This window comes from Humulus lupulus, chromosome 6, assembly GCF_963169125.1.
Source record: "Humulus lupulus chromosome 6, drHumLupu1.1, whole genome shotgun sequence".
In the NCBI taxonomy this organism is placed as follows: Eukaryota; Viridiplantae; Streptophyta; class Magnoliopsida; order Rosales; family Cannabaceae; genus Humulus; species Humulus lupulus.
Window position 1 is genome coordinate 61,928,012 of NC_084798.1, and position 25,889 is coordinate 61,953,900.

The 25,889-nt window shown below is 33.6% G+C and overlaps 2 protein-coding genes across 6 annotated transcripts; one reads left to right on the top strand and one right to left on the bottom strand.

The window, feature by feature from the left end:
* Nucleotides 1-25: 25 nt before the first annotated feature.
* On the bottom strand, nt 26-16,817 carry LOC133782219 (uncharacterized). Of its 5 annotated transcripts, none has more exons than XM_062221454.1 (14): nt 16,555-16,817; nt 15,886-16,013; nt 15,393-15,458; nt 15,200-15,313; nt 14,949-15,017; nt 14,838-14,873; nt 14,158-14,211; nt 14,024-14,086; nt 13,757-13,819; nt 12,960-13,124; nt 12,724-12,879; nt 545-613; nt 366-427; nt 26-265 (listed from the first exon to the last, which is right to left on the bottom strand). In XM_062221454.1, exons 1-14 carry the CDS (start codon nt 16,775-16,777, stop codon nt 178-180), a joined length of 1,356 nt encoding a protein of 451 aa, XP_062077438.1. In that variant the 5' UTR covers nt 16,778-16,817; the 3' UTR covers nt 26-177. The 5 variants fall into 5 exon arrangements, 4 of the variants coding, with proteins under 4 accessions (XP_062077438.1, XP_062077441.1, XP_062077440.1 ...); XR_009870383.1 differs by lacking the exon at nt 26-265 and adding an exon at nt 699-1,017 and having other exon boundaries at nt 365-427; XM_062221457.1 differs by lacking the exon at nt 15,886-16,013 and having other exon boundaries at nt 16,555-16,816.
* A 1,038-nt stretch (nt 16,818-17,855) lies between these two features.
* On the top strand, nt 17,856-19,154 carry LOC133785145 (protein FAR1-RELATED SEQUENCE 5-like). The gene has a single exon (XM_062224400.1). It carries the CDS (start codon nt 17,856-17,858, stop codon nt 19,152-19,154), a length of 1,299 nt encoding a protein of 432 aa, XP_062080384.1.
* Nucleotides 19,155-25,889: the final 6,735 nt, after the last annotated feature.

Sequence of the window (25,889 nt, forward strand, 5' to 3'; positions counted from 1 at the left end):
ATACCTTTAAGGAAAACTAAAAGAATGGAAAAGGAAGCATATGGATTTCACGCGTACTTTCCAAAAAAAATAACCAATGAAGTTGTCAGATACCAAGGAATTGGTGCTCTAAATTTATAAAGTACACAAGACCTACAAGTCAGATTTCAACAATGCACGCAACTGAATTTCGTGCTTTTACTTATTGGGATGAGCTTGTTTGGGATCTCTGGGCCTACGTCTTGTGTGGTTGGTATTTGAATTATGTATATGCTTTGTCTTTTTCCTGCATCATATTAGGTTTGACTTTTAGGTTAGAATATTACGGAGTCAAATGGATTATTCTTTTGAAAAAGGACATAATTACTTGTAATAAATAAACTAACCTGAAGACAACTGAAAACAATTTGAACAGAAAAAGAGCAGGCAAGGCCAACAAAGCAGTGGCCTATGAAAGCATAAAGAAAAAAATTAAATTGGAATATTTGTTTGTGATCATAATGTTATTGTTTGGCTAAGTAATCAATATAATAAATTTTGCAGTACACAACTAGGAAGTACTTACCACAAACCAAGCAAGGTCCATATTTGCAACTGGTCGCATTGACTCATTATCTTTTAGCATGTCTTGAACCTTTTACAAAATAACCCAGTAAAATAATTATCAAAGGGACCAATATCACAAATCACATAATAATAAAATCGATTCAAGAGAACACCTGTGAAGGCTCCTACTTCCACAATTACTAGTTTCGTAATTTTCCATTGGAGTTTGATCCCAGAATCAAACTAATAAAAGTATAACTATACAGAAATAAATTAGTTGGGATATGTATCCGTACACAGCATAATACAGTTCCCTCCACTAATTTAGCTATTTTGACACTAAAATTGCTGTATATGCCGAAATAAGTTTTAAACATACATTTAAAGTTGTTTGCATTCAAGAAGAATAGAGATAATAAATTAGTAGGTATTATATCAGTGTTTTTATGCCATAAAAACCAGCAGCGGCCAAAAGCTAAGCCTTCCACACACCTACAATTGGCAAAAACTCAACACAGGTCGTCATGCAAGCAGCAAATCTGCAAGCTGCTCCCAAAAGTGCAAATCAAATTCATAATATCTAACAATAGCTAAAATCTAACTAGACTTTAGCAGATCACGTTGTGATCTTTATCTCTAAGGAAATCACCTAATTGTATTCTAACTATATCACCTCTTTATGAATAGGGGAGAAGGAGAAGGCTAGGGGCCAAAAATTTAAAACCCTCATTCTCAGCAGAAAAAAAAATCCCTTATTCTTTTCATTTTTTAGATCAAATAGTGAAAAGCTGTTGGGAAAACTATAGCACAAAATTCAAAGTAAAGTGATAGGGTAAACCTGCCAAAATGGTTAGCAAACAGATCTCATAAGGAAGAAAACTAAGGAACCAAGACAGGAGAAATGAGAATTTGTATTAGACAGGAACTCGAGAGCCTGATTCTCTCCAAATTACATTACCCAGCTATTCCACACCTTACACAAATGACTCTTCTCAATATTTATTCCCTTACTACTCAGGTACACACACACATGCACCCCTGTACCTGCCCATAGGCTAAGCTAACTCACATAACAACTTACTCAAACTAATTCCCCACTGAACCTGCATTATTCTCTGTTGACTTGGCAGCCATCTCACCCTTCCCTCTCTTTCGAGCATACACATAAGTCAATAGTCACCTATCATTAAGGTAAAAGATACATCATTTATACTTTTATAGTGGTTCGACTTGTAACTCACTAGCTTATGTTCACTTGTTTTTTTAAGAAAAAAAAACTATATCACCAAACTATATTTTTTTATCTCTTGGTATTGTCAAAAATAAAATGTTCACCAAATACCACAAATTAATAATATTAAATATCAACCAACTTACCACAAACAATTAAAGTGATAAATCAACTACAAAAAAACAAGATTAATTTTTTACACGGAACACCCAGTGAGGAAAAAATTATGAGATCATAGTCTACTTTAAACTTCCACTATCACCAATATAACAATAATAGGTTTACAATGTTGGTCACTAAGACAACAACATCAAGATTTCAAAATCGGAGTAAACTTGATCCTAAAGCCATTAGGACAGTGTTTTTGGGTTATTCTCCTACACAGAAAGGCTATCGATGCTATTGTCGTCTCACCAGAAAATCCTATGCCTCACGTGATGTTACCTTCTTCGAAAATACTCCTTACTTCACTCCCACCTTGCTTCAGGGGGAGAATCATAATCATCACGAGCAAGAAGCTCAATGGTCGTGGGGAATAGAATTACCTCTATCCCCCCTCTCTCTTCAGAGCCTAAAATCACTCATGTCTCTTCTCCAGAGCCTGAAATCACTCATTTATCTTCTTCTGAGCCTGAACATCAACCCTCTCACAAAGATGGATCTTCTTCTCCTCAAGACCAATAGAAAGAACTACGGGTATACTCCAGAAGGAATAAACAAATCACGAATCCTCATCACAATCAAGAGCCCAATCTGGAGGTAGATTCACTGTTTTCAAAAGATCCAGGTACTCTAAACCTCATTAGATATTCCTATGGCATTGAGAAAGGAAACTAGAACTTGCACTCAACACCCTATTTCACAATTTATTTCTTATTCAAAATTGTCATCACCATTTAAAGTTTTTACCTCTAGTCTGTTAGATATTGTGATTCTCAAGAATATCGATGAAGCACTTGATACTCCTCAATGGAAATGAGAAGTCCTTGAAGAGATGAGAGCACTCGAACAGAATGGAACTTGGAAATTAGTGGAATTGTCACCTGGAAAGAAGGTGATAGGGTGCAGATGGGTGTTTACCGTCAAATACGATACTAATGGATCTATTGAGAGGTACAAAGCTCAGTTAGTTGCCAAGGGTTTTTCTCAAACCTGCGGAATTGATTACACAGAAAATTTCGCTCTAGTTGCCAAACTCAACACTGTTAGAGTATTACTTTTGCTTGCAGTGAACCTGGATTGGGAGTTGCATCAGCTTGATGTGAAGAATGCATTCTTAAATAGTGATTTAGAAGAAGTGTATATGAGTCAGCCCCCGGGTTTTGAAAATCCTCCCAATACAACTAAAGTCTGCAAGTTGAACAAGTCTCTATATGGATTGAAACAATCTCCTCAAGCATGGTTCAACCGTTTTCTGAAAGTAGTCAAGGGACTTGGATACACGCAAGGTCAGATTGATCATACTCTATTTATTAAACACTCCGAGAAGGGAAAAATGTCAATGTTAATTGTGTATGTTGTTGACATAATTGTCACTGGTAACAACACTGAAGAAATGAATTCAATCAAAGAAATATTGGCAAAAGAGTTCGAAGTCAAGAATCTCGTTTCACTCATTTTCTAGGGATGGAATTTGCTAGAAGCAAGAACGGTATTTTTGTGTCCCAAAAAAAATATACTCTTGATCTTCTAAAAGAGACAGGTATGCTTGAAAGTAAGCCAAGCAAAACTCCAATTGAGCTCGGAGACAAAAAGAGGATGTTTGAAGGAAATCCAGTTGATAAAGGAAGGAATCAACAGCTAATAGGAAAGCTAATCTACCTCTCACACACCAGACCAGATATTTCTTTCTCAGTAAGTCTTGTTAGTCAATATATGCATGATACGTGTTAAGGACATCTCAATGCAGTATATAGAATTTTGAGGTATCTTAAGCAAACTTCAGGAAAAGGTCTTTTCTTCCAAAAGACAACTGAAAGGAAAGTTGAAGTATTCATAGATGCAAACTAGGCTGGCTCAGTTGATGATAGAAAGTCTACATCTGGATATTGCACAATGGTATGGGAGACTGTGGTAACATGGCGAAGTAAAAAGCAAGCAGTGGTTGCTAGAAGCATTGTAGAAGCAGAATATAGAGTCATGACCCATGAAGTGTGTGAAGCAATATGGATCAAACGCCTATTAGAGGAGTTGAAGATTGAGTATAAAGCCTCTATTAAGCTTTATTGTGATAACCAGTCTACCATTAGTATTGCCCATAACCCTATACACTATGATAGGACCAAACACGTTGAAGTAGATTGTCATTTTATTAAGAAGAAGATTGATGGAGGAATTATCAGTATTAAATGTCTAAATAGATCATCAGCTGGCTGATATTCTCACATAAGGGTTATCTGAACGAGTATTTGATTTCCTAGTAAACACGCTTGGACTCATCAATATTTATAGTCCAGCTTGAGGGGGTGTTGACAATTATGGAAATCAAAGGGTGCCTCATTTATAAGGATTTTTTAGTATTCTGTAATTAAAGTTGTGATTAGTGTATAGCCTATATAATACTAGCCCTAAGTTGTAAATTTGTATCACAAAAATAAAATACAGAAAGAAGGGTGATCTTTTCCTCACCATTTTTACACTTACTCTATGTTCCACGAAAAGTACTTCATCTTTTCTTAATGGATCTAGTGCAGCATGTGATGCTACTTTCCCTCTTCACTTTATTATGTTTTTTTTTATTATTATTGATGACCATTATACAAAAATTTGAGCTTTTGTTATGAAAACTAAAAGCCAAGTGCTCAATGTGTTTAAAGAATTTAATGTCAAAATTGTAAGAGGAACTAGAAGAAAGTCGAACTGTGTTAAAGCAAATAATGGTGGTGAGTATAGGGGTCTATTTGACAAAGTATTATAAACTACATGGTATCATGATTGGAAAAACAGATTAGCAGAATGAAGAAACAGAATCATAAAAGAAATGATTAGGTGTATGCTTTCCCATGCCAAGCTACTTAAGGCCTTTTGGAGGAGGCTACTAGAACCGTGATTGACTAGATTAAATTTTGTTTTGTTTTTCCTTCAATTCTTTTGCACGGTGATGAACCTGAGAAAGTATGGAAAGGAAATGATGTTTCTTATAATCTGTAGGAAAATCTTCTCTAATGCATGTATAATCTGTGTATAGCTGTAGGATAGAAATTACAGTTATTGATCCATGATTTTAGGGTATAGTTATGAGATTTTATTCAGTTTTTATTATATGATTTTTTCCCTTAATAGGGTTCTTGTACATGATAAATACACAGTTGTGTATATGCAATAGAATAACAAAAACAAACCTTTTTTGTCGACTTGGTATCAGAGCAAGAAATGAAACCCAAAAAATCGCACCATCCCTAAATCGTTTTGTCGACTTTGTCGACTGTTTCCCTTGTCGCACCTAAGCCCTAAATCGCACCAAAGAAATCACATTCCACCATGACAGACAGTAGCGAATCAGTCACCACAAAAGCCATTCCCACCGATTCCATCATTGTTCCAATTCCAACCAAATCCACCACTGTCGAATCCCATTCTGTCCAAATCACCACCATTCGTTTGAATGGTGACAACTTTCTGAGATGGTATCAATCAATTCAGATGTATATGAGAGGTCGAGGAAAAATGGGGTATTTGAATGGTGAGAAGAAGGCTCCAGCAGAGACAGATCCAAACTACGACACCTGGGATGCTGAAAATTCTATGGTCATGGCATGGCTTGTTAACTCCATGGAGGAAGATATCAGCTCAAACTATGTGTTATCCTACTGCAAAAAGAACTATGGGACAATGTTATTGAGATGTACTCAAATCTCGAAAACCACTCTCAAGTATTTGAGTTGAATCTCAGACTTGGAGAGATAAGGCAAGGGGAGGACAGCATTGCAAAGTATTTCAATTCATTGAAGCGAATATGGCAAGACTTGGATCTCTTCGATACTTATGAATGGAAATCTGCTGAAGATGGTAAACACCATAAGAAAATAATTGAGATAACCCAGATTTACAAATTCTTGGCTGGTCTCAATGTCGAGTTTGATGAGGTGAGGGGGAGAATCATTGGAAGGCAGCCCTTACCTCCAGTAGGTGAAGTTTTTTCAGAGGTTCAAAGAGAGGAGAGTAGGAGCGTGATGTTGGGAAAAAAGGTTCTTGGCACTACTGTTGAAGGTTCAGCTCTTGCTGTTGGAGGAGGCTACAGTAGGAACACCTCGTATCCACCCAAAGCTAATGAGAAACCTCGTGTTTGGTGCGATTTCTGTAATAAACCTCGCCACACTCGTGAGACTTGTTGAAAACTTCATGGAAAACCAACAAATTGGAAGAGTAAGGCTGAAAGATCTAGTCGCACTCCTACTGCCAATGAAGTCGAGGCTATTCCTTTCACTAAGGAGTAGATGAATCATCTTCATGCACTGCTGAAATCCACCTCGTCTTCATTTGGTATTCCTAATGCTTCTGTCGCACAATCAGGTAAAGAAATAAATGCTTCAAAATGTATTTTCCCAACTTATGCTCCATGTATAATTGATTCTGGAGCTTCTGATCATATGACAAATTCTTCTAATTTGTTTGACTCTTATAAACCTTACTCATGTGAAAAATAAGTTAGGATTGCAGACCGTAATTTCTCACCGATTGCAAGAAAAGGTCTTGTAAAATTGTCCAAAGGAATAGATCTTAAATCTGTTCATGTTCCCAATCTAACCTGCAACCTTCTATCTGTGAGTAAATTATCAAGAGATTCTAATTGTTGTGTAATTTTCCATGATTCTCATTGTCTTTTTCAGGATCAGAGTTCGGGGAAGACGATTGACAGTGCTAAGATGACTAATGGTCTCTATTATTTTGAAGATTATATTTCTAAGAATAAAATTGTTCAAGGGCTAAGTAGCATTAGTTCTTTTTCTGTTCATGATCAAATAATGGTTTGGCATTATAGATTGGGTCATCCTAGTTTCTCTTATTTAAAACATTTGTTTCCATCTTTGTTTAAAAGGTTGAATCCTTATCTTTTCAACATGAAAGTTGTTTATTGGCCAAAAGCCAATGTAAATCTTATACTAAAACTTTTTATCGTTCTTCAAAACCTTTTTATCTTTTTCATAGTGATGTTTGGGGAGCCTCTAAGGTCACCACTAATTCTGGAGAAAAATGGTTTGTTACTTTTATACACGACCATACTCGTCTTTGTTGGGTACATTTGATGAAAGAAAAAAATGAAGTTGAGCAGATTTTTTCAGATTTCTACAAAATGATTGAAGCTCAATTTCAAACAAAAATCAGCATTTTAAGAATTGATAATGGAACTGAATATCTCAATAAAATCCTTGGAATTTTTTTGAAAGACAAACATTTTGCATCAGTCTACTTGTCCAGATACACCTGAACAAAATGGTGTAGCTGAATGAAAAAATATGCATTTGCTAGAAACAGCTCATGCCATGATGTTTTATATGCAAATTCCAAAATATTTATGGGATGATGCCATTCTTACTGCATCTTATTTGATAAATAGGATGCCCGCCAAAATTTTAAATTACATTACTCCATTACAAAGTTTAAAAAAAATCTTTCCCGATTCCAAGATTAATTCTGATTTACCTTCGAAAATTTTTTGTTGTACTGCCTACGTCCACATTCCTAAACGGTCTAGGTCTAAGTTAGATCCTAGAGCTGAAAAATATGTTTTTTTGGGATACCCCTAATAAGAAAGGATATAAATGTTTTAATCCTATTACTAAACGTATCCACATAACTATGGATGTATCTTTTGTGGAAAATATCCCTTATTTTTTGAAAAATTTAATTTAGGGGGAGAATTTAGTGGAATCAAATTTTTGGGAAACTGTTGAACCTTTACCTAAGACTATGCTTGATACTGTTGTTAAGGAAACTAATCCCACTGAAACCGAATCTGAAATTGGCTTGTCAGAAAAAGAAATGCTATGTTTGATTAAAAATCGTAACAATCTTGAACCTGTGGTTTATTCAAGGAAGAATTTTGCTGAAAAAAGTAGAGACCCCGTAATCATCTCTGCACCTAGTCAATTGCCAGCCCTGGACAATGGTTCTTCAAGTATTCCAGGTAATTCTCCTTCTATTCCTATTTCGAACCTTTACCTAAGACTATGCTTGATACTATTGTTAAGGAAACTAATCCCACTGAATCCGAATCTGAAATTGGCTTGTCAGAAAAAGAAATGCTATGTTTGATTAAAAATCGTAACAATCTTGAACCTGTGGTTTATTCAAGGAAGAATTTTGCTGAAAAAAGTAGAGACCCCATAATCATCTCTGTACCTAGTCAATTGCCAGCCCTGGACAATGGTTCTTCAAGTATTCCAGGTAATTCTCCTTCTATTCCTATTTCCGATTCAATCCCACATATTATTCAGCCATCTCAACACACTTCAAATTCTAATTATGCTCTTAAGCCTACCCTAGAATTAGCTCCAGGAAATCTCAAATTAGATAATCTTCCCATTGCTCTTAGAAAAGGAACCCATGCCTGTACTAAACATCCTATTGCCAAATATCTATCCTACAATCACCTTTTTCAATCCTATAAAGCATTTACTATTAAAATTTCAGAAATGGTTGTGCCTAGGAATATACAGGAAGCTCTAGATGAATCGAGTTGGAGACTTGCAGTGTTCGAGGAAACGGATGCTCTAAAAAGGAATGGTACTTGGGAAATTGTAGAGTTTCCGAAGGAAAAGAAAATTGTAGGGTATAAATGGGTGTTTACAATAAAAAGCAAAACTGGTGGAAGTGTTAAGAGGTACAAAGCTAGGCTAGTGGCAAAGGGATTTACTCAAACATATGGAATAGATTATCAATAAACATTTGCCCCAGTTGCTAAAATTAATTCTATTCGTGTGTTATTGTCTCTAGCAGATAACTCTAATTGGTCTTTACACTAGTTAGATGTAAAAAATGTCTTTCTCAATGGGGACTTAGAAGAAGTGTTTATGAGTCTTCCACCTCGATTCGAAAATCACTTTGGAGCAGGAAAAGTTTGCAAACTGAGACAGTCCTTATACGGACTCAAGCAGTCTCCGAGAGCCTGGTTTGAACGCTTTGAGAAGGTGTTAAAGCGTTATGGATACACTCAAAGTCAAGCAGATTACACAATGTATTACAAACATTCAAAAGAGGGTAAGGTGGCTATTCTAATTGTATATGTGGATGATATTGTGCTCACTGGGGATGATTCTGATGAACTCGTAAAGTTGAAAGGAAGACTTGGTGAGGAGTTTGAAATCAAGGACTTGGGTACTTTGAAATACTTTCTTGGAATAGAATTTGCTAGGTCCAAAGAAGGTAATTCTGTTAGTCAACGTAAGTATGTGATAGATCTCCTTAATGAGACAGGTGTGATGGGCTGCAAACTAGCTGAAACACCGAGTGAACCTAATGTTAAACTACAACATGTAGATCTGAAGTGTGTGAAGGACCGAGAGTTGTATCAAAGATTGGTTGGGAGACCGATTTATCTGTTCCATACACGATCAGACATAGCCTTCTCTATGAGTATGGTAAGTCAATTCATGCATTCACCTGGTTCAATACATTTTGATGCTGTCTACAAAATCCTAAGGTATCTAAAGGGAACACCTGGAAAAGGTCTCTTGTTCAAACCACGAGGGCATCTAGAGATTGAAGCTTATATTGATGCAGATTGGGCTGGAAGCATAGTAGACAGAAGATCTACATTAGGGTATTGCTCATTTGTTGGTGGGAATCTAGTCACTTGGCGAAGCAAGAAACAAAATGTGGTGGCTAGGAGCAGCGCTGAAGCTGAATTTGTGCGATCATGAAGCATTGGATTGTGAGCAATCGCAATTGCTGTCTTGTTGTCACATTACAACTTCATAGGTGATGACTGAGATGACTTCAGCTCTTCAAGCAATAGAATAACACTTGAAAATGATTTTCTAAGATTGAACCTCAAGAATACCGATCCCTAATTGTTTAAGAGAGGGCTGAAGAAAATTGAAAAATAAATCACAATTTTGAGCTTCTATTATTCTGATACCATGAAAAAATGGTATGAGAGATTATTTTTATTTGTGTATTCTCTATCTTTTACAACATACAACTAGGTTATATATATAACAAACAACTAAGACCCTTCATATTAAGAAATAAATACAATAAATAGGAATTCCTATAGACTAGGAAGCTGATACAACAGTTGAAAACATAAATTCCTTACTGTCAACATCTGGCAACCAATTACTAGCTTTATTTCCTATAAGCTTCTCTAGTCTTATATTAAACATAGAACAATTTAATCGTGGGCTTGCCAAGTCAATTATGATCCAAAGGATCTGTGCATGCATTAATAATTGCAAAAATCCTTCCACATTTTGATCTTAGAAATATCTTGATGAAGATTGGGGAGGACTATAGATTTCTTGCTTGATTATATAAGATGTTAGAGAAATATATATACATAGAAAGTTCCATCTAAGTTTTGAGAACTATTGATGTTCAGCCAAGTACACAACCTCCTTGCAAATTTGAGAATAGGAACGAAAATAAGAGAAAGGGCAAGGACTAAAGGCAGAGTTCCAAAGAAACAGTAATCTAAAGAGTTGTAAAAAGAACCCCATGCCAGTTAGCTTTAATATTTATGCTACCACGGCACCTTGAGTTGTTCAACTTGCGTCTTTCCCTTGAGGGTGAGCAATCCAAGACAGATCCAAAGAAATTTTGTAAATTTTACAACATCATACAGACTATCAAATTTAGGCCTTCAGAAATGCTATAAAGGAGCTCATCACAATTGACTGCCAAATGGGGCAAGGTGAGACAAACATCATCCGAAAAATATTTAGAGGGCAAATTTTGCATGAGTCCAAGTGAGTTATAGAATGCTACCCCAATGAAGCCTGCCCTCAACTCACTAATGCACTCCACCTCGACAAGAAACCACCAAAGAAAAACAAAAGACATCACCTTTAAAGATGATGCTCACCAGATGCATTATCCTCGCAATGACAATTTAGTCATTGTAGCAAAGATTGGTACTAGTACAATGGAATTGCTTAAACCATTTGGTACCTCTCCACATTTAAGATAATGGAACTCTTCGGGTCATTGCTGAAAAAAAAATCTATGATGCCACTGTATGACTTTACATGATGTTGTATTTTTTTCTCCCAAAAATCTTATCATTGCTTTTACAATGGGGAAAAACCCACATTCCACAATCATGGTAGATATTTTAGTTATAGATTTCTTATTAACATTAAACACAATCTTAGCTACGTCCATGATAAAGTCTACACATGCAGTCATCTCCATATACCACCTCACCATGAAGTGTTTCACATTGCATGGAATAGACATAGTCAAAGGATCACAATATGAATATAGAGAATGTCAGAATCAATATTTGAAAATCACCACCAAGAAGAAGTGCTTTGTGTAGAAGATGGTGGAGATAGCAATGCTAACCTTTAAGCCCATAGAACACACTATTGACCGAAAGAAATTTAAATGTCTTTGCCTAAAAGCATGCAAACATGATGAGAATCAGCTTCAGATTATGTGCCACAAGTTAAACCTAGACCCTAAGAAGAGACCAAAGCAACAAAAGAGGAGCAATGAATCTAGATCATTACAAGTTGCTGAAAGATGAAGTCAACAAGCTGCTAAACATAGGGTTCATTCAAAAATCCTTCTATCTTTCTATATGTTAAAAACTATGCCAAATTTGACACAAAGTATAGCAAAAATAACACAACGATAAGTGTTAAATTTTTAATAAATGATCATAAAGTAGACAAATCAAATTCAATCTTTTATATTTGTTTTATTTTAGTAATATATAATCCTTAATTCCAATATATTGTATATTTTTTAGTTTTATAACTTATTATTTTTGAATAGCATCGTATATAGCATTTTTGCATTGAAACATAATGCTACATAGACAAATATAACATTTAATCACTTTTTATTCCAAATTTGACATTAGCATTGGCACTTGCATCAAAGATGTTCTAACTCCCGACCAAAAAGCAATTGTTTGTATTTCTAAGATTTTACTTTATTTTTTTTTGAGAAAAAAGTGGCAGCGGTAGGCTAATGAGGTAAAGTCAAATCACTATAAACTTATCGTTTTATACCAGTCACATACTCGCACAAGATTGCATCCTAATGTTATGTACATTTAGTGACAAATCCAATTGTCAACAAGTATTTTGGACATTAATTTCTCTTTAATATGAATAGTTTTACTTTGCACATTGTTACACTCAATTTTTGAGTTAATTTCTCGCATATCGTGCTCAAGAGACTGCTCGCTAATCAGGTCGAGTACACTCCGTTTATAGGCTAATCCTAGTAAAACTAGGGATCCGCCAAGAATAGTTTATCAAGCCAATGCTTTCCCAACTAGAGAAGAAATGAATCAGAACAAAAAAAAAGATAAACCTGAGCTAGGTCTCCTCAGGATTTAGCTCGGATGGTATCCATAATTCTTCTAGAAGTTGTATTGAAGTTGTTTGCAACTAAATGTAGTTTCGCATTATAAGAAACTAATTAGATATTTATATTAAACTATTCATACAATATTTAAATTCAAATAGCCTAAGAAATAGTTACTTTTCCTTAAAACGTGGGGAAGTTGTTGTTTATCTTTATTATAAATAGGGCTATCAACATGATTAAACACATTTGTTTTCACATACACAAACTCTACTCTACCGATATTGTATTAGAACTTACAATGATTCTTTTTTTTCAATAAAAAAGACTCATGAACTAGTGTTAACTGATAAACCATGTTAAAAATCTTATGTTTTCCATTTCTCCTAAATTGCTTTATCATTCTCTAAACTTTGGTTGACGAAAAAATGAGTCAATACATATAATAATGACCAACAAAGTTAAATATTGAAGATAGATGATACCTGATAATGATACCGAGCTAAAAATGTCATGAACGTCTTACATTCATTGAGCATTTTTATAGTATATGGCTTCAAGGTAATATACGTTTTGGTTAAAAGAGATCTTGCTACCATTGCAGTATGATGCAAGAAAGACACTGTAAGATTCTTTGCTTCCTAAAACAATCAAAAGCAATGGCACATGAGAAAGAGTACCAATCAGTTAATCCTAAGTTAAATAAGTGAATCAGGCTTACCCAAGCATAAGAAACTAGGTCTTTTGAAACCTTGACAGCATGTGGTGCAAAATAATTCTTTGCTACATGGTACATGTCTACAAGCTTTTCCATCAATAGTTGAACACACAACTTGACAAAGGTTACAAATACCAACCATTGTTCCTTTAGAATTGGGACCCAGTCCTACAAATTAGAGACAATTATAAAAGTATGAAAATGATAACTCTAGTACAGCAACAGATTAATCATAATCTAAAAAGAGAGGGAAAGAAAGAATATACAAACAAAAGATCCTATATATGTAATGCCATGTAAACTCTCAGCAATATGCAAGATGATGTTTACTACTAATTCTACAAAGAATGTTTATCTCACAACATAATAATAATAGCAACAACAACAATATGATAAAGTTCTATTTAACACAACCAAGTCTAAACCCGTAATTGGGTCAGTTGCTTCAATCATTAACCATATTTTATTTATCACCAATTTTTTTTACTTCTATGTTAACTAGGTTCTTTCATTACTATGAACTGTTTCATTGAGCATTACTCTATCATTTCACCAAGAGTACCCTTTTTCTTTGTGGTATTTCCCCCATTTTGGTTCAATCCCATACAAAGTCCTCCATTTTGTTTTTATAGTTAAGAGGAAGGGACAGATATAAGGGAGAGACAGAATCACAACACCAAGAGCGATATATCAGCAGTCTAATCCATTTGCATGTGTAATCAAAGCCAAGTCTAACTTGGAAACGAGTCTTCTTTTTCATGAATGGTTGGAAACCAATCGTTTGTCAAACTCAGACATACCACTTTAATCATTTCAATCTGCAGCTTAATCCAATCTTCTACTTGAGCTTTCATTTCTAAAGCCTGAGAAGCACAGGAAAAATGAATTAAGCAAAATTGAAAGAGAGAAAGAGATAGCGAAGAATGGAAATTAAAAAGATTGATCATTTTGTCAGAATATAGCCAATCCTGTTAATAAAATCACATCTAATAAAGTGATTCTTCCTGTAGCTGAAAGTTTAATTTATTTCAATAAATTAAATTAATTAAAAGAAAAGAGGAATATACCTTCTGAAATAATATATCCATGACCTGTTTCCCACCTTTGATCCAATAAGCCTCTATGTACAACTGCATGTAAACATCTAATAGTCACTAAAGATTATTCTTCATTTCTTCTAGTGAATTATATATATTCTTACCTGAATATGGCCTAAATGAGCTGAAAGCCAATGGGGAAGCCACTCCAAATGAACCTGATAACAAGTCATAAATGATATTAGTAGGCATACTCGATCCTTTTGGCCAGTAGGTTATAAAATGTTAGGTAAAATTGATGAAATAGGCAAAACTTGTAGGAAGGAAGTATTTAGGAGATCAAGGCTAGAGCAAAAGGGCTACCTCTTGGTCTAGACTTAAAGTCTCCTTGAAAAATATTTTATTTTTTCAATATTGAAATTGCTGTTATATACCAGTTTGTTATGATTTTTCACTTTGCAACGTAAAATACACCTCCGCCAGAATTCAGAATTTTATTAAATACTTGAGATCTTTAACCAAGAATAATATCAAGCCTTCCTTAGAAAGATAAGATAACAACCGCAAGCCAAAATTTGTGATATGTTTTGAACCATACAATAGCAATTATATATCCTCATTCAAAAACACCACATTAAATCACCTACATACAAATGCAAGGATCTTATTAAAGTTCATAATCTACCAAAATATTCCAAATATAATTTCAGCTACTGACAGTCTATTACGACGCTGCACACGAAACACAACAAGTCCTGAAAGGAATACGGAGAGGAGAGGGAAAAAGTACAAGTTAAGGCAGTAAAAAAGCCATAAGGAAATATTGGCTTCGGGTCTTTCTTACCCAAGCAGTCTCCACTTCTGCCTTCATCAATTCTTCCTGTAGATAGCACAATATCACTAATATCAATCAGCAATAGTAATATTTACAAGTTGAAAAAGACTGAAACAATACCTCTGCCACTTGAAGAAGATGTTCGATTTTGTGAATTATGGTTTCTTGTTCATCATTAACTATATAAAGCTGCAGAGTGGGGAATATAAATGAGATTAGACAGTAACTGCAAGACTAAGATTAAGCATACCTTTTAAAATTTAGTCAAAGAAAATGAGGACAGTTGCAACTAAATACAAGACTATATACTAGTTAATACTTTATTGTAAATGAGGAAGAAAGGCCTTTGCTAAAGTAAGAGCAGTTATTACTTTTTTCAACTTTGAATTCATTTGTTGTATTTTCTTCTCTGCTACATATGCTCGGGCTCCCAATCCATATTTTTTGTCACTTTGCTTATCTATGTCCGTCCTTAGTCTTTCAACCTGGAATGAAGAGTAGGACCCTTGTGAAACATGAAAAATTGTAAATTGTAATAATAGGAGTTATTTACAGAAAACTAACCTGCTTCTCGATTTCACCTTCTTGTTGATCTGGCTTACTCATATATTCCTTCCCATACAAAGATTCCTTTCATTCAAAAACAATAATCAAAAGGTTACAAAATGAATCATACTTTCATTTTACCAAGAAACAGTAAGATGTTAAACATATTAGTTATAATTTGTCCCACCTGGGGTTCCAACCTCAAACTCATAGTTACAGCACACCCACACAACTACTTGAGCTAGACTCAAGTGGCAAATGATCAACTTTTACTTAGAATCATCACAGGTACCAAAGTTTTAACCTATTATCTCTACACAATTTACTTAATGAAAAGATTGATAAAACTAGTAAATAAAATAGAAAAACCGTAGACATGTATCTTAAACACTTCTCAGATTCTTCCCTCAAACATGAATTTAATTATAATAATGCTTGAATAATTTCTATAGATCTAACCTTAAATATGATTATGAAGAAAGATTTTCTTGCATGAATAATGAGGCCTTACCCGAAGCAACTTTATCTCGATTTGTAATAACGAAATGTTATCTGCTTTAACCTGAATTGTCTTCTGCATTTGTTTAATACTTTTATCTTTTTCGCTCAATTGATGGTTTCTCTCATCAATGCCCATTTCTAACCATAAAAGACAAGGAAGAACTGAGAAGTGTCCTTCAACTAAACAAAAACAGTGAATTGAGTAATACCATATCATGTATTACTGACTACCAAATTGGATTACAAAATAATCATGGTGAACTAAAGATACAAAAACCAATCAAACTTATTAGACAAATCATATATCTTAAAGAGTAATCTGGAAAACAAAATCAGAATAAAAAATAAAAGCAGCCCAAGGAAATGAAAAGGCTCGCTGGTACCATAAGAATCTTATACATTATAAACATATTATATTCTATTGCAGAAAAAAATATTCCTAATCCTTTTCTTGCTCTACATTAAAATAACCAAAACTCAACGACTCTTACTTCAATTTTTCACACATCATCACAAGAGACGAGACAGTTAACAAAAATAATATATAATACAAGAAATTTAAAGAATTTCCATTTATTTCGTACATTTGTAGATTTTTTCTTTTCAAACCCAAGAAATTTCAAAGTATGCCAATCAAAGACGCAAACATAAGATAAAGAAACGCAAACATAATGATTACCTAGTGATGCAATCCTGGACTTGAGCAGCTCGAGTTCGACTCCAAGAGTGGACCCTTGAACCTCTGGTGCAGAAACAAAGTTTTCGGGAAGCGATGGCTCTGCTAGAGTTATGGCGAATGTTAGGGCTAAGAATATGGAGAAGAACAAAGATTCAGAGGCCGCCATTGGAGAAACTGTACGGTCCTCCGAGGGGAGAAGAAAGTGTTTTTGTGTTTTAAACATGTTAGTGATGTAATTACTTCCGCATTGAGTTAGTTTTGCTTTCGTGTAACATAATATATATAGCAACCAATGAAAACAGAATAATTGACTTTTCTCATTTCTTGATTTTACTTTCCCATTTTGTTTTTTTCTCAAATTGGTATCAAGACCTTGGGTTAAAAAAAATTTCGCTTTCGCGTTTCTCTCTCTGCAGTCATGGCATCTTCTTCAAGGCGTGGGTAATGGAAAAAAAATCAGCCGTGCCCAACTGTCACCTCCTACCCGTCTCGCCAATAATTTTAAGACATATTATTTATTTATTTAATAGATAATTAACTTGCTTGATAACATTAAAATAAGTTAACGGAACTTTTAATTCTTTCTCTTAAATTAATATTAAATTTAACATTAATATGTGACTTTTCATATTCACATTAATATTAAATAATTATTTTTTTTTGCAGAATTAAACATTTTTTCTTTTCCGTCCTCCTACTTTTTTGCAGAAGAAAGCATTTTTTCTTTTCTTTGCTCCTATTTTATTACAAAAAATTACAAGTAAGTAACATTTTTTTCTTTTAAATTATTAAAGATATGCTACTGTATATTAAGTGTATATACTTCTTTTTTTTTTCTTTTATGATTCTACCGAAATTTGTCATCAATTTTTTTTAAGTCTATGGTTTCATCAATTTTAAATTATTAAAGATATGCTACTGTATATTAAGTCTACGGTTTCATCAACATTTTTTTTTTCATTATTTGTCATATATCTATAACATGATTACTTGAATTATTTTATATTAATTAATATTTATTTAAAACTTAATTTTGCTGATATGGAATTTTTTTCTTTGATGCAAGCTTTTGTTTTTATTTATTTCTCATATACCATGTTAAGTTAGTTGATATTATCTTAACTAATGAAATATTTTCTTCAAAATGTTGTTTTATTATTTTCTTTCTACTGTATAATAGCAAAAATAAATTCATTTTTTCTACATGTAAGATTAATTTTAGCATATCTTCTATTTTAAACATATATAAATTAATATCTGATTTTTTTTTTAAAAAAATAATAAATATCGATACAAATGATATGGAAGAACATTCCAATAATCAAAGTAATAAAGACCAAGAAGTTACAATTGATGGTGCAGCAAAAATAAAGCAGATTCATTCTAACATTCCTGATGAAGAGATACCAAAAGTTAGTATAGAATTTGAAACTGAAGAACAAGCTTACAATTTTTATAATGTTTATGCTTATAAAGTTGGATTTAGCATACGAAGAAGCAAATGGCATAAGGATAATAAAGATGGAAAAGTAAAAGATGGAACATTTTGTTGCTCATGTGAAGGCTTTCGCAAAAAAGATAAACGATATGATAATGTGAAATGTCATCGTGCTGAAACAAGGTTTGGTTGTTTGGCGAGGATGAAGATAAAACTTCATCAATTTGGAAATTATCAAGTTGTTGAATTCTATGCGGACCATACACATATGACTTCAAGCCCTAGTAAGAGCCACTTACATAGGTCACAAAGAAGAATAACCCCTGCTCAAGCATCTGAAATTGAATTGGCTGAGAATTCAGGAATTGCTCCTAAAGCGAGTATGGAACTAATGATTAGGCGAGCTGGTGGACATGAAAATCTTGGATTTATTTTGGATGATTGTCGGAATTATATACTCATCAAAAGAACAATTCAAATGCGTACAGGAGATACAGGTGGTGTTCTTGAATATCTTCAACAGATGAAGTCAAAAGATCCAAAAAATTTTTATGCTTTGCAAGTGGACAAAGATGATTTGTTAACGAATATTTTTTGGGCAGATGCACACATGATGGCATCATATCATAACTTTGGTGATTTTGTTTGCTTTGACACAACCTACCGAAAAAATCATGATTGCCGCCCTTTTGCTATGTTCGTTGGGGTAAATCATCATAAACAAACCACTATATTCGGGGCTGCATTGTTATATGATGAAACTACTGCAACTTTTATGTGGTTATTTGATACTTTTGTAGCAGCAATGTCAGGGAAAAAACCAAAAACTATTCTTACTGATCAAGATGCAGCAATGGCAAAGGCATTAAGATCCCAATGGCCAGAGACTTATCATCGCTTATGCATTTGGCATATGTATCAAAATGCAGCAAAACACCTGAGTAGTGTTTTTGAAAGATTTCGTGAATTTGCTACGGATTTTAGAAATTGCATATATGAATATGATGAAGAATGTGAATTCATTGAGGCTTGGGGGAACATGCTTGGGAAATATAATCTTGAAAATAATGATTGGTTGGCAAAACAATTCGAGTTGAAGGAGAAGTGGGCACTTGTATATGGAAGAGAGACTTTTTGTGCAAATATGACTAGTACTCAATGAAGTGAAAGCATGAATAATGTACTTAAAAAGTATGTTAGCTATCAACACACTTTGTTGCGTTTTTTCAAACATTTTGAGAGGTTAATTGATGATCGTCGTTATGAAGAGTTAAAAGCAGATTTTCGAGTAAGTCAACGCAATTTAGCACCATCTCTCCCAATTTAAATTTTGAATCATGCAACATATGTGTATACCCCTGCAGTGTTGAGAATGTTTGAGGTTGAGTTTTCAAAGGCTTATAACTGTGCTATGGAATTTTGTACTGAGCTAGGAGCAGTGGCAGAGTATAAGCTTACTCCTAATGGTAAGTATTTTCACCACACAGTTAAATATGACTCTTCAATTGATGGAGCGATATGTAGTTGCAAGAAGTTTGAGTTTGCAGGAATATTGTGCCCACATATTCTTAAAGTATTTTCCTTTCGTAATGTTTTGAAAATATCTTCTCAATACATTTTAAAGAGGTGGACAAAGCGTGCGAAGATTGGAGCTACAGGTAGTACATCTGAGATTAAACAGGGAGATGATCCTAAAGCATGTTTGGCAATGCGTTATCAAGATTTGTCGAGATCTTACACTCATATTGTAACAAGAGCATCAGAAACTGAAAAAGCCTATAAAGTTGCTAGAAATGGCTTTAAAAGACTTTGGGATGATGTTGATGCATGTTTGAGAGAAGAAAGAATTGAAAGTAAAGAGGAGAGTCATACTACCTTTGGAATTGATACAACAGTAATGTTGATCCCAAAAGAGGGTGTTTTAATAATTAAACTCGCAAGTGCACGAATCGTTTCGGAATATAATGTTCATGTAAGTACGAGGTCGAACCCATGGGAGTTGACTAACATCAAAAGAAACTATTTCAAACAAAGCAATAATATTCTAACCTAGTTCCAAATATTTGATGAGATTTTGTTTTAGAAAAAATAAAAGACAAGTAATAAAAATATTTAAGATTAAATAGAAAAATTGTTTTCAAATGATATATAAAAAATAAGATTATTAAGATGTTAGAATCCACAAAATGCAAGTTCAATAGTATTTATAAGTATATTGATTCCCAAGTTTTAATATAGTTGAAATAAATCACACTATATATTTTTTCAAAATATATTTTCTATTCAAGCACAAGTTACTCTTTCAAAAAGGTAGGATTTTTCTTCACTTATATAAGATATAATTTCTAAGCATTAGTTGTGTTACAACCTAATGAAACTACAAAAATCAAAGAGATTATGTTTAGGCAAAATATGATACTTATGCTCTAAGAATTAGATGTGAACAATTTAATGAAAAACATTTAATCAAAGAATATCATATTTTTTTGCATAATGAAGAACTAAGTGTAATATGCTTTAACACTCAATAATAGATAAAAAAATGCATATCATTGATAGAAAAATCCATAAACAATGTTACACAAATGGGAAATCAACATACAATAAAAAATACTATCTAGTTACATTTTGCTTCATCATCATCTTAATAACCTTTGAAAAAGATTAGAAGCTCATAACTAGATAAAAATTACAAAATAACATACTTGATATGCTCTTCAAAAGATGAAAATGGTAGAGAGAAACTAGTGAAAAGAAGAGAGAAAAATGTGTAGAAGAGGTTGAAAAATATGAAGAAGAAGAGCTCCCCAAATGGTCTTACAAGACTCTATTTATAGGCAAAATGTAGAGATTAAATTAATCAAATTAAAATAAATAAATTGATTAATTTAATTGTATTGGGAAGTGGTAGGATAAATAGAGTAAGTGTAAGAGTATTGGAAAGATGAAATGTTTGGTTGGGTAAAAAAATTAGTGAAAAGCTAGGGTAAAAAAATGAATTAGGAATGTTTATTTAGGTGAGAAAAATATGGAAAAGTGAATTGATATTTGAGTGAAAAATATTGGGAATGAAAATGTAATTTTTTGGTCTTTTTGGTGGTTGTTTGGTGCTTGGTCTAGGCTGGGCCGAAATGGGCTTGGGGCTGCTTTGTGTTGAAGAGATTAGAACCGTGGGTGACTAGCTGCTTTGATTGCTGAAGGTGGACTTGGGCCAAAGGAGATGCTGGCTGAATGCTGATGGAATGAAGTCAAGAGGTTGGGTTCATTGATGGGAGCTGGTGGCGTGGAGGAAGGCTTCATTATTGGGCCTTGGTGGAATTGGGCCAGATGTGGAGCCTTTGTGAAGCTGGCGTTGGTGAGAAGCTGATTTGTTGATGTTGGTAGTTGGAGCTTCAGGCGTTGATGCTATATATATGATATGATGAAGGAACTTCATTGATGTAGAGGCAGGGAGCAAGTCACGGCTAGAGGCAACAAGGCATTGGGCCAAAGTGCATGGGCTGAATAGATCATGGGCCTAGTGCCAATATTTTTGTTATTTCCTCTTCAAAAATACCATTTTCCTTCTTTTTTTTTTTAGCCTTCTATCCTTGTATTTCAAGCACAAAAATACACCAAATTTCCTAACAAAATAAACATAAAATAAATCATAATAAAATATTTTCACTATAAAATAAATCAAGTTAATTCTTTGAAAATATTAATTATAACTTAATTTAATTTAACATTTAGTTTCAATAAAACACACATTTTTTTACCCCAAACTAAACAACAATAATTTAAATAATTAGCTACAATATTTTACAACAAAATAACTATAAAAATACACAAAAATCTATAAAATTAAATTAAGCCTAATAAATTCAAAATTACTTAAAAACTTAATAAATCAATTAAAAACTCAAGAATTAAGCAACAATTAGCACATAAAAAGTGGTAAAATAACTATATTTTATAGAGTTATCAAGTAAAAGGTATAAAAACAAAAAATAAGAGAATTTGTGGTAGCTCTTCTCGTCCAAAGAATTCTCTTGAGAAGATGTGTAAGAAAACCAAAGTTTCCAAAAAAAAAATCGTCTACGAAACAGGTATTTATTCTTGATTTTTTTCACTTTATTTTTTCAATTATATAATTTTACAATATAAAAATTTGCATATTTTATCTTATAGGTATCACCAAACTTTAACAACAACGATCAAGTCAATAACTATATGCCACTTTCTCAACCAGATTTGTCATTCTCCACAACTTCATTTAATCTTAACCATGTAATATATTATATTTTTTTATTAACTTATTTTATCAAGAGTTATTGTTATATATAGATAATATTATATTTTATTTTCTACATATTGGTATGACACCTAAAAATTCAAGTATAGGAACAAGCATGACTGAATTGCTCTTATAGGTATATTGACTTTCAATAATAATCATAAATGACGTATATTTTTTAATTGTTACTTATAAAATTATAATTATGCATATACAGGCTGAGTCTACATCTTTTGGATTTGAAGGTAGCCAATTTTTCAAGAATATATAAGGATTTGGTTTGTTGGAGTTGGCTATTTTCGAAGCCTAAAATTGGTTGACGTATTCGAAATTTAATTTCTAATTGTGATTCTATCAGATACTTATTAAATTCGGAGTGCTAAATTTTTTATGATTAGATTTTAACTATTATAAGGATGTTGAGAACAATAATATTCATATGATTTTCAATTTTGTTTTTATTATCAAAGTCATTAATAATTTTTTATAAAGTGACTAATATTAAATTTATTAGTGACTCTTGCAACATATATATATATATATATCCACCCCAGCAAACAATGGTAGCTATTAAGCAAGAGATAAATGAAGCTTTTGTGATATAAAAAATATTGTTTTATCTTCAAGAAAATCACTAATACATAAACCACTAATACATAAATATGTATGTATAAGATGAGCATGAACGTTCAAGCTAAATATGGCCACTCCTTTTTTATCTTATGTATTTATTTATTTAGTTTTTGTATATATCATTTTAATTAGTATTTATTTTGTATAACTTAATTATTATGATTTTGACTAGATGAAATCGTGACTGGAATATGATATAATGGCATAGATAATTTGTTTGTATTCTTTTGCAATAAAATAGGAGCAAAGAAAAGAAAAAATGTTTTCTTCTGAAAAAAATAGAAGAAGGAAAAAAAATTGATTGTTTAATCTTAATATGTTACTTAACATATTTTAAAAAAAAATAAGAAAACGTTATTTACTTGTATTCTTCTGCAAAAAAATAGGAGGAAGGAAAAGAAAGAACGTTTTCTTCTGCAAAAAAATAATTATTTAATGTTAATGTGAATATGAAAAGTCAGATATTAATGGTAAATTTAATATTAATTTAGGAGAAAGAATTAAAAACTCCGTTAACTCATTTTAACGTTATCAAGCAAGTTAATTATCTGTTAAATAAATAAATGATGTGTCTTAAAATTATTGGTGAGACAGGGAGGAGACAACAAATTGGGGGCAGCTGATTTTTTTTCGTGGGTAATGTGGCTCCTTCTTCATCTTCGTCTGCTATATTTCTAGATCCAGTCAATGTGAATGTAATTCCTGCTCACATGGCTCCTCTGATTCTTCGCTTGGATAGGCACAATTATTTTTACTGGAGGTCTCACGTGCTGTCAAATGTTCGTGTGCATCCGTTGGAAGGTTTTCTTGATGGCTCTCGAGTTCAACCTCAGCCTACAATGGTGGATCCGGCTGCTGCCGACAAGATGACTCCGAATCCGGAATTTTTCAACTGGATTTGACTTGACCAATTTCTCATGAGTTGGCTCTTCAACTCGATTTCTGAGAATATGCTTGGTCATGATGCTGCCGCTCGGCGCATGACTTGTGGAGTGTTTTGATTCATCTTTTCTCTAATTCGTCTGAAGCACGAGTTCTTCAGCTTCGTGGTCTGTTGCAATCGACTAAGAAGGGATCTACTCCTGCAGATGAATATATCCTCAAGATGTTATGCTTGGCTGATGCGTTAATGGCCGTTGGTCATCATATTTCGGATGATGAGTACATTCTTGGTGGTTTGGGAAGTGAGTCTGAATATGTTATTGTTAATCTCACTTCTAAAGATTCTGTTATTTTACCGGATGTTCAGTTCATGCCTCAAAGTCATGAGATGAGGCTTGAGGAACAACTTGCTATTTCTACTTTGGATCTTCATAATGCCTCTACCAATTATGCTACTACCAACAAGAAGGAGATGTCTACACAGTCCTCTGGCAACTATGGTCGTGGTCGAGGCTCTCATCGTGGTAGAGGTGGCTGATTTTCCCACAATCGTGGTGCTAATAGGCGCCCAATTTGTCATTGTGCAACAAAACCGGGCATATGGTTATGAAGTGTTATTGTCAATTTGATGTGAGTTATCACGACGAGTCTGGTCCAGCTAAGTCTGTTGAGTCTCCTGCTATTGAACCTCAGACACTTCTTGCTATTGCTAGCACTATGGTTGATCCCTCTTGGTACATGGATAGTGGTGCTTCGCATCATGTGGTCTCCAATGGTAACACTCTGACTGCGAAATGTGGTAAAATCTAAGGCAAGCTGATAGTAGGTAATGGTTCTTCTCTTCCCAAAACTACTATTGGATCTATTTGTTTACTTACTGAGAAGCCTTTGTATCTTAATAGAGTGTTACATGTACCTCTGATTAAAAAGAATCCGATTAGTATTTCACAGTTAACGGTTGATAATGATGTGCTTGTGGAATTTACCTCTACTTTCTATTGTGTTAAGGACAAGGTCACAAGGCAGATTCTTCTGCAAATATTGTCTCTATCAACTTTGTTCTCTTGGGTCTTGTTTTCACAAGTCTCCTAGTCTTTCTGTTAGTGTAGTCTCTAAGAAACCCGTTGTATATCTTAGTGATACTATTGATTCTTGTAATAACACTGAATGTGATGTGTCCAGTTCTTCCTCTTGTCATTAGTCCTCTCTTCTTGCTGCTCTTTGGCACAAGTGACTTGGACATCCATCTAGTGAAATTCTTTCTAAAGTTCTAATGAATTTGAGTGTTAATTGTTCAAAATCAGATTTACAATTTTGTGATGCCTGTCAATTTGGTAAGAATCATCTTATGCATTTTGCTTCTTCCACACTCAAAACCACGCATTCACTTCAATTAGTGCACTTGGATGTTTGGGGACCAGCTCCACATCCTTCACCTGAAGGTTATAGATTTTATATTCTCTTTATTGATGATTTTACCAGGTATAGCTGGATTTATCTTATGCGCACTAAATCTGATGCCTATTCCAATTTTCTCACCTTTAAAGCCCTTGTTGAAAAACAGTTTAACACACCTATAAAAGGGTTACAAACAGAATGGGGGTGAATATAGAAAACTACAGCCTCTTCTTCAACAGTTAGGTATTCTTTTTCGGCACCCTTGTCCTCATACCCATCCCAACAAGGAAAGGTTGAAAGGAAACATAGACATGTAACTGAAGTAGGTCTCACTTTACTTGCTCTGGCTCAAATGCCTTTACTTTTTGGTGGGATGCCTTTGTCTTTGTTGTCTTTCTTATTAATAGGTTGCCTACTATGGTGTGTGATTTTCGGTCTCCCTTTGAGTGTCTTTATTCCTACAAACCTGGTTATACTTTTCTTAAAGTTTTTGGGTGTGCTTGTTTTCTATTTCTTAGACCGTATAATACTCACAAGTTTGACTTTAAGACGTCTAAATGTGTTTTTCATGGTTATAGTCCTTGTCATAAAGGCTATTGGTGTCTTCCTTCTTCCGGTCGTGTCTATATTGCTTGTAGTGTCAATTTTAGTGAATTTGAGTTTCCATATCAAACTCTTTTTTCTTCTTTGTCTTCCATTACTCACGGT

What these genes read in the sequence shown, in the direction of transcription:
- LOC133782219 (XM_062221454.1), bottom strand. Translation starts at nt 16,777, where the DNA reads ATGTTTAAAACACAAAAACACTTTCTTCTCCCCTCGGAGGACCGTACA. An exon ending in TGGATATATTATTTCAGAAG is followed by an intron (nt 13,820 to 14,023) that starts GTATATTCCTCT and finishes TGTGCTTCTCAG; the next exon opens with GCTTTAGAAATGAAAGCTCA. An exon ending in ACCTAGTTTCTTATGCTTGG is followed by an intron (nt 12,880 to 12,959) that starts GTAAGCCTGATT and finishes TGATTGTTTTAG; the next exon opens with GAAGCAAAGAATCTTACAGT.
- LOC133785145 (XM_062224400.1), top strand. Translation starts at nt 17,856, where the DNA reads ATGGAAGAACATTCCAATAATCAAAGTAATAAAGACCAAGAAGTTACA.